At 63.8% G+C, this 8,459-nt stretch overlaps 2 protein-coding genes across 2 annotated transcripts in view; one reads left to right on the top strand and one right to left on the bottom strand.

Annotated features, from left to right (window-relative positions):
* CHLRE_11g481500v5 (uncharacterized protein) overlaps window positions 1–5,539 on the top strand; it is a 6,616-nt gene extending 1,077 nt beyond the window's left edge. Inside the window, exons 3-14 of the mRNA XM_043067750.1 lie at window positions 205–265; window positions 617–795; window positions 1,098–1,139; window positions 1,408–1,499; window positions 2,003–2,078; window positions 2,363–2,442; window positions 2,767–2,818; window positions 3,187–3,261; window positions 3,423–3,554; window positions 3,760–3,870; window positions 4,179–4,274; window positions 4,677–5,539. Coding sequence (XP_042919755.1) covers window positions 205–265; window positions 617–795; window positions 1,098–1,139; window positions 1,408–1,499; window positions 2,003–2,078; window positions 2,363–2,442; window positions 2,767–2,818; window positions 3,187–3,261; window positions 3,423–3,554; window positions 3,760–3,870; window positions 4,179–4,274; window positions 4,677–4,796 — 1,116 coding nt within the window. The 3' untranslated portion in view covers window positions 4,797–5,539. The remainder of the gene's footprint in view (window positions 1–204; window positions 266–616; window positions 796–1,097; window positions 1,140–1,407; window positions 1,500–2,002; window positions 2,079–2,362; window positions 2,443–2,766; window positions 2,819–3,186; window positions 3,262–3,422; window positions 3,555–3,759; window positions 3,871–4,178; window positions 4,275–4,676) is intronic.
* Window positions 5,540–6,450: 911 nt separating this feature from the next.
* CHLRE_11g481450v5 (uncharacterized protein) lies at window positions 6,451–7,703 on the bottom strand. Its single transcript, XM_001697280.2, has one exon. The coding sequence runs from the start codon at window positions 7,653–7,655 to the stop codon at window positions 7,026–7,028; it is 630 nt and encodes a 209-aa protein (XP_001697332.1). The 5' UTR covers window positions 7,656–7,703; the 3' UTR covers window positions 6,451–7,025.
* Between the last annotated feature and the right edge of the window lie 756 nt (window positions 7,704–8,459).

Raw genomic sequence — 8,459 nt, 5'->3', positions numbered from 1 at the left:
GGGGGGGGGCTAGGTGCTAGGTGCTTTGGGGGCAGGGAAGAGGCGGGCTGAGGGGCGGTGGCACTGGCGGAATGGCACAATGTGCGGTCATGTATTGCAACTTCACGATCGGACGCGCACACGGATACATACGTGCGTGGCAGGGGTTGCGCTTGTCGTTTCCCGCCTATCGTGCACACTTGTTATGGTGCACATTTCCCACAGGTGTCGGCAGTTCAGTTCCACCCGGAGAAGAGCGGCGCCACCGGGCTGGACATCCTGCAGGGTGAGGCGGCGGGGGTAGTTCATTCCAATCCCACATGAAATTTCGGGGGAGTTCGTTCCAAGTCCAGCTGGACCAGTACGGTACCCAGAACCAGCCCAAAGGGGAATGGCCGCCCATGCCAGATGGGGGAGGGGGAGGACAGCGAGGGGCTCGCGGGGAGTGAGGTTTGTGGAAAGGCGCTCGTGAGTGCAGGGGGTGGGAGCGGTCCGATGGCGGGTACGCAGGCGTCGGCGGGGCCGTGCTAGCGCCGGCGACTCATGGCGACATCCTGTACAGCTTTCCCAAACATCCTTGCAACCCCACTTCGCACCCCGCATCGTCCCCAACACGCCACCTCCTTTAAACACACAGGATTCCTTGAGCCCGAGGCCGCGGTGGCCGCGCGCAAGGCCGCCGCCGCCGCCGCCGCCACCTCCTCCTCCTCCGCTGCTGCTGCCGCCGCCGCCCACTCGCCGCGCGGGCTGGCCAAGCGCGTGATCGCCTGCCTGGACGTGCGTAGCAATGACGCCGGAGATCTGGTGGTTACCAAGGTGCGAGTGTTTGTCAGAGGGGGAGGTGTGGGAGAGTGTGTTTGTCGGGGGGGGGGGGGGGGGGGTAGCCGTTCATGAAAGGCGAGTCATGAAATGAATTGAAAGACGAGTGCTGAAGTTTTGAGTTAACAGTGTGCAGAGGGCGGGGGGTTTAACCGTCCGTGCAAGACGAAGAAGGGGAGGGGGTCACGGTGGTAGGGTGGGGAGAGCGTGTATGTGTGTACGTGTGTACGTTTGCTGCCCTAACACACTGTCACACCCAATCAAACCCAAAGCCCAACCCTGCATGTCCACGCACACAGGGCGACCAGTACGATGTGCGTGAGAAGGGCGACGCACGTGAGGTAAGCCGCCGAGGGGGCCCTAGAGGGGGGTGGGGGCTAAGAGGGGGCGGGGCTGAGGAAGGATGCGCTGTGAGGGGGCTGTGAGGGGGGCCGGCTGTGAAGGGAGGGGCCTCCTACCCGCCGCCACCTACCTACCTCCACCTCCACCTGCCACCCTCCCTCCCTCACCCCGCCTCCTTCGCACCTGCCTCCCCCACCTGCCTCCCCCCTCCTGCCAACCTTACCGCCAACCACCCGCGCCCCACCCCACCCCTGCGCCTGCTCCTAGGTCCGCAACCTGGGCAAGCCCGTGGACCTGGCGGCGCGCTACTTCGAGGAGGGCGCTGACGAGGTGGCCTTCCTCAACATCACCGGCTTCAGGTGGGGGCGGCAGGAAGGGAGGGAGGGAAGGATGGGGGAGGGGAGGGGAAGGATGGGGGGGAGGGGAGGGGGGGTAGTTCATTCCAGAAAACAAATCAAGCCAACCCATACCCAACCCTGCCAACCCCCACCCAGAGCGTGGAGGTGGTGTGGCCTGGGGGTTGTCATTTGTCAGGGGGGAGTGGGAGGCAGGGGCGGTGTCGCGAGGGTGGTGTGTGCTGCCAGGTGCCGCCCGCGCCCTGCTGGGCAGCGCAGGGATAGGCCACATCGGCGTCCAGTACCGTACCCAGCAACACACACACACACACCCTCTCTTATGTTTTACCACTGTCTCTTACCACACACACGCCCCCACCACACACACGCACACACACAGCACACACACACACACACCACCCCCCATATGCCCTGTCTTCAGTGCATCCTGTACCGCTTTTCCAAACATCCTTGCAACGCCCCATGTGCCCCCCCCCCTCCCTCCCTCCCCCCTCCCTCCCCCCCAGGGACTGTGTGATGGAGGACACGCCCATGCTGGAGGTGCTGCGCCGCGCCTCGGAGCGCGTGTTCGTGCCGCTCACGGTGCGCTCGTACGACACGGCGGCGGGGGGGGGGGCAGGGGGGCGTTAGGGGGGCGGGGGGCGTTAGGGGGGAAGGGGAGGAGGAGGGAGAGGGAGAGGTACGGGTGGATGGAAGACGGTGTCTGCACGGGTACTTATTCAGTCCCGGTCCGCGTTCACCGACGCAGGCGCCGCCCCTCCCACTGTCTCCCTTCCTCTCCACACCACACTCACCTGCACGCTCTCTCGCTGTACGCGCTCCGCCGCCTCCCTCCCCCTCCCTCCCTCTCTCCCACCCCCACACAGGTGGGCGGCGGCATCAAGGCGCTCACGGACAGCAGCGGCCGCACCTTCTCCGCCGTGGAGGTGGCGGCAGAGTACTTCCGGTGAGAGGGGGGGGGCGGGGGGGGGTTGAGGTAGGCGGTGAGGTAGGGAGAGGGGAGAGGGGATAGATGGAGGGTGGGAGGAGGGAGAAAGGTGAGGCTTGAAAGGGGCCGGGGCAAGGGGCCGGGGCAAGGGGGTTCGTGTTTGTTGTGGGAGGTGCTGGGCAGCAGCAATAACAGCAGCCATGTCGGTGCGGGAGGTGCAGGGCAGCAGCAACTACGATCGAGCCTGTCTTTGAAGTTACAGCAAGCTTAAGCTTACAGTACCCAAGGTTGCCCTTGTGTCTCACTTTTGTATTTCATTCACTCATTCATACTCGCGCACAGCTCGGGCGCGGACAAGGTGTCCATCGGCTCGGACGCAGTGGATGCGGCGCAGGTGGGTGGGTGGCGCGTGTGAGGGAGGGGGGTGGGCGGGGGATGCGGCAGCAGGAGGAGGGGAGAGCGTACGTGAACGCACACGGGAAGGGGTCGACACACACTTCCGTGTGGAGAGGTTGTGTGGGGGCAGTGCCTAGGCGGCTCGGCCGCTTCGGCGTGTCGCTACGGTATGTTGGGACAAGTGGCATCGTTCCGACATCTTGTCGTTATCGCTGCTGACCTTACAAACTCTCAATTCCTCCCCCCATACACTTGCCCATACACACACAAACCCTCAGCCGTCGTGCCCTCACCCTGACGCGCCCATCACACACAAAACCCGGTCCCCCTGCTCCCCTCCTCCCTCCCCCCCTGCCTCCCCCTCAGGCCTACTACGCCCGCGGTGCCCAGGCCGACGGCTCCACCGCCATTGAGCAGATCAGCGCCGTGTACGGCAAGCAGGTGGGTGGGTGGGGGCAGGAGTTCAAGCGGTCCTCCTTAACTATTGTAATCATGAATGTAACCCCCCAACCTGTCATCGACCGCCACCACCAGCACATCACACAAACTGCAGAGCGGCGACCCCCCTCCCCTGGTGTTTGCCTCACACCTGGCGCGCACAGGCTGTGGTCATCTCCATCGACCCGCGCCGTGTGTACGTGTCGGACCCGGCCGCCGTGCCGCACGCCACCGTACAGACCTCGCGACCCGGGCCCGCCGGCGAGCAGTACTGCTGGTGGCAGTGCACCGTCAAGGTGAGGGGGGGGGGAGACTGGGAGGGGGGAGGGGGGGAACACATGTGCTCTTCTACACAACGCACGCAACCCCAGCACACCCAGCACCCATCGATTAGCATACACCTTAGTCCGCCGCCGCGCACACACACACACACACACACACACACACACACACACAAACACAAACACACACACACACTTACACACACTTACACATACGTAGGGCGGGCGCGAGGGCCGCGACCTGGGCGCCGTGGAGCTGGCTCGCGCGGTGGAGGCGCTGGGGGCGGGCGAGATCCTGCTCAACTGCATCGACAACGACGGCGTGGGGCAGGTGGGGGGGCCGGGGGGGGGGTGTCTGGAGGGGGAGGGGTATCGGGTGCTGATGACAATCCCAGGTAAACACAAAGCCAGACCGGGGTTGCGGGGGGAATGGGGATGGCGGGGTGTTGGGGGTTAGCCGTCGGTGCGAACTCGCACACTCTCGCTCACACGCCCCTTCCCCTCCCCCGCTAGTTTCGCTTGGTTTAGTTTGGGCTACTAGTTATAACCCCCAACCTCGCCCACCCCACCCCACTGCACCTGGCTACGCCTTCATTTTTACTTAGTCATGAAGTAACAAACACACACGCACACACACAGGGTTTCGACCTGGAGCTGGTGGACGCCGTGTCCCGCGCCGTGACCATCCCCGTCATCGCCTCCTCGGGCGCAGGCTGCCCCCAGCACTTCTCGCAGGTAGGGGCGGCGGTGTGGTTGTGTGGGTGGGTGGCTGTGTGGGAGGGCGGATTCGGGAGGGCGGATGTTGGTGGGCGGGTGTGGGTGCGCGGGGGCTTGCAGGCGGGGGGGATCAGGTCTGCCCTTACGGTCCGTTCTCAGGTTTCATTCGGGGGGCCTATCCATCGGACGCAGTCCCACTCTCCCCAACCCCAACCCCATCCGAAACCAACCCCAGCCCCAACCAAACCCCACATCCTCCCCTATGCACACACACACACACACACACACTTGGGCGGGCTTCGTTTGTTTGTTTATTTAACACACATACACACACACACACACACACACACACACACACACACACACACACACACACACACACACACACACACACACACACACACACACACGCACACGCAGGTGTTCCGGGCCACGGGCGCCGCCGCCGCGCTGGCCGCGGGCATCTTCCACCGGCGCGAGGTGGGCATCAGCGAGGTGAAGGCACACCTGGCGGCGGAGAACATCCCAGCACGCATCTGAGAGGGAGGAGAAGGAGGAGTGAAGGAGTTAATGGAGAAGGAGGAGGAGGAGGAGGAGGAGGAGGAGGAGGAGGAGGAGGAGGAGGAGGAGGAGGAGAAGGAGGAGGAGGAGGAGAAGGAGGAGGAGGAGGAGAAGGAGGAGGAGGAGGAGGAGGAGGAGGAGGAGGAGGAGGAGGAGGTAGACGAGAGGGGGCAGAGGGAGGGTGCAGGCTGCAGAGAGGGGAGAGGGGGAGGCGGGAAGGTTGGGGAGGAAGAGAGAGGGGGTGCGGCGGGGAGAGGCACGAGTTAGGTGTGTGTGCATGTTTGTGTGCGTGCGTGCGCGACTCCTTCAGCATGGTGGGAGTCAGAGTGCGGGGGCTTGGGGGGCTGCGGGACAGGGGCGCCGATACACACGTGTCTACACAGCAAGTTGGGGGAGAGCTTGTGAACGCGCTGGAAGGGCGCTGTGGCGTGACGTGATGTGCGGATGATAGTGGTGCACGGTGAGGGGCCACCGCCTGTGATGAAATGGGAGCTACACACATGCATGTGGGGGCAGGGAAGCGTGCCCTCGCACGGGTGATGGGAGGGCGAGGGGCGGTGACAACGGGATGAAGCCCGGCAGACACGGGGGAGGGGCACGGGGGAGGGGTGAACCCGGTATGCCGCAGGGCCGCAGGTGTACCGTATGTGTGCTGCTGCTGCCTGCCGGTGCGCCGCTCACTGCCGGCTGCTGAAATGCCGGGTGTGTAATGCGTAGTTGCACACGGTGCCCGGCCCCCCCTGAAAATTCCACCCAGCCCCGCCCTTAGCCCAGCTGCCCCGCCCTTCGCAGTAATGCTAATGACGTGCAGCCCTGTCGTCCCCCCCCCCCCCAGCTGCAGTGCCCGCCCTCTCACCCAATCCGCGCTCCTTTTCGCCCGCCCGCGCGGCGTGCCTGCTGGGCTGCCTGCTGGCAGTGCAGGCCTCCATGCAACACGAGCAGGTCCCGTACAGCGTGCCTACCCTGTGCCGTATGCCCGCGGTTCGCGTAGTCCTTGTATGTTTTCGAGCTGCGCTGACTTCGATGAGCGCGTGCGAAGCGATTCGTGCCCCTTTCCCCCCCCCCCCCGTCCGATACAGCTGCTCACTTCGGCGCTGCGACTGCAGGGTGTACCCCGGCGGCTGTGCTACCCCCCGCTACTGCGACGTCCACAACTCCACATATCCCCTGTGTCTGCCGAGTGCGTGACGCGAAATGGTGCATGCGCCTCAGAAGCCCGGGGGAGCCTGTCTCCGCCAGCAAACCTCAACCCTTTGTGCGGACGCTGCTGATGACTGTGATGAGGTGGTGTCGAACTGCGTGCGTGGCAACCCCCTGCCGTCAGCAGCTACAGCTGCACGCTGCCACTTTTCGCTGAAGGGTGTGCCACCCGCCAGGCACCCCGTCCCCGCCCGCTAGCGCTGCTGCCACGCCCCCACATGACATCTCGGGGCCCCGCTGAAACAATGCTGACAACAAGTGCGCCCGCTGCTCAGCCCCAGCTGCACCCTGAACTCCGTCCTGACAATCGCTACGTACCAGGCCCCGCGCTGCACACCCGCAATCACTTTCGCTTGCCGGACTCAGTAACATACTTAAACCCCCGACCCACCAGCGCCCCAAACAAGAGTCATTAGATGCGGTGTCCATTTCAATCTCCGTGTTTGTTTACATTGGCAAAGCCGGGAGCGCCCAGGCGTGCGCACTGTCCACCTTCGCAACCCCCTCCTGCCGCCGCAATAATCAGAGGACCCAAATGGCCCAATAAATCTATCTGAACGAATTCGTGTTCTTCTCTGCTTATAGAGAGCCCCACACTCCAGAGCAGACCCAGTTAGTCACCGCTCACACTCTCGAGGTGCACACTCCCGTGTCCTCCCGTGCAAAACCCGGCTGTGCGGGGGCAAGCGCCAAAATTTGCCCCGCCGGTGCACCCAGCTGTTATGCTGGCTCATATCACAACCTTTTCCAAAACCCCGGAGACCCCACCGCGCAATAGGCAGTAGCGCCGGGGCTCCACCCACATCACCAACCCGCGCCAGCAATCGCCTCAGCCGCTGCTAGCCCAACGCCAAGCTCCAGTCCGCTCCAAGAAATCCTTCTGCATACATGCAATTATGCATACAGGGCGAGAGCGCGTGCGCCGCGGCGAGCACAAGGCCCGAGCGAACAAACGCGCAATCGCGACTGACCCCCAGGTGCAAGGATAACCACGCGCAAGCGCGGAGCTTACACGCGCACGCCCTCGGGCAGCACGCGCTTCAGGACCTCAGCGCTGATCTTGTCAACCTGGGCGTCCAGCGACTTCAGCATGGAGGCCGACTCCTGCTCCAGACCGGCGATCGAGGACTCCACCTCGGCGGTAATCTTAGCCTTGGCCTCGTTGTAGGTCTTGTCCAGCTCCGACTGCTTGGCAGCCTTCTTGGTGTTGATCATGGCGCTCACGTCGCTGCGCGCGCTCTTCAGGATGGTCTCCGCCTCCAGCACCAGCTTGTCAACGTCGCCGGTGTTGTCCTTCACGGAGCCCAGCTTGGAGCGGATGAGGTTATCGCGCTCATCCAGCACCTTGCCGACGGGGGTGAACCAGGTCTTCTCCAGGAACACCATCAGCAGCAGGAACTCGCCGGCCATGACGGGCAGGGTCAGGTTGAAGTCGAAAATCTTGCCGGCCTCGGCGGCAGCAGGCATAGCCATCAGGGCGTTGGCAACAATGGCCGACAGAGCGGGCTTGGCCAGCTGGGCCAGCTGCTGCTGGGGCTTCTGAGCCGAAGCGCGGACCACCAGGCGCAGGGGGCGCGCCGCGGCCGGCTTGGCAGCGCGGACGACCGCCTGCTGAGGACGAGCGAGCAGAGAGGCCATTTTTCCTATTGGTAGGTCTGCAGGGCTGCTGTCCTAGGTGGTGGTGTGTGGAAAGAGCGCTCGAACAAAGTCTGCAAGCGAAGATAAGCTCCCCATGCCGACCCCGCAATGGGCCCTGGAACGCTCCCTTTAAAGCTCGCGCTCAATCCAATGTTCATTCTTTAGATAATTTGCGGGCGGGAATCCCCTGCGCGCGCAGAAAACGTGTTGGGCCCCGCAATAAAGCAGCTCGCAGACTCCCACGCTCTTATGCATACGCTCCCAGTTGCATTTACTGGCTCTCAAAGCATTTGGCGTAGGTACGCGTCGACCCACTAATCGTCAAGCGCAGTCCAAGCGGCTGATTTGTCCTGGCTCCGCGATTCTGCGTCTGCGCGACGCTCCGACTGCGCTCAAACGTCGCCGCTTGCGATCTCTGTGGATTTACTTACGCAAACTTGCTGATTTCCCCTAGGTCGACGGGGCCCTGGACGTCGCGTCCACTCTGCGTGGGCGTTTCGTGGCATCGCCGGTTCCCCTCCCGCGAGACCTTGCCAGCGCCGACGTTTCGAGTCTGCAGCGCTGTTCTGTCTGCAACGCTAGCCCTTTGCCCTATATGCCCACAACTGATGCATGCTTGCGTGTACGTGCGCGTGTTTGTTTGGGGGGTGGGTGGAGCCAGGGGGGGGGCGGGGGAACTTCCATTTGCACCCTTCTGCACGCGCGTCAGGCAGGGGGTAGCGCTGGAGCACCAAAGCCGGAGCAGCATCGCAATACATTCGTGAAAGATGGTGTTGGGGCGCCCAGCCGAACGGCTCCTGCCTG

Source organism: Chlamydomonas reinhardtii, chromosome 11 (genome assembly GCF_000002595.2).
Source record: "Chlamydomonas reinhardtii strain CC-503 cw92 mt+ chromosome 11, whole genome shotgun sequence".
In the NCBI taxonomy this organism is placed as follows: domain Eukaryota; kingdom Viridiplantae; phylum Chlorophyta; class Chlorophyceae; order Chlamydomonadales; family Chlamydomonadaceae; genus Chlamydomonas; species Chlamydomonas reinhardtii.
This window is presented reverse-complemented; position numbering and strand designations above follow the sequence as displayed.

Excerpts from the sequence above, each read along its gene's own strand:
- CHLRE_11g481450v5 (XM_001697280.2), bottom strand. The coding sequence starts at position 7,655 with ATGGCCTCTCTGCTCGCTCGTCCTCAGCAGGCGGTCGTCCGCGCTGCC.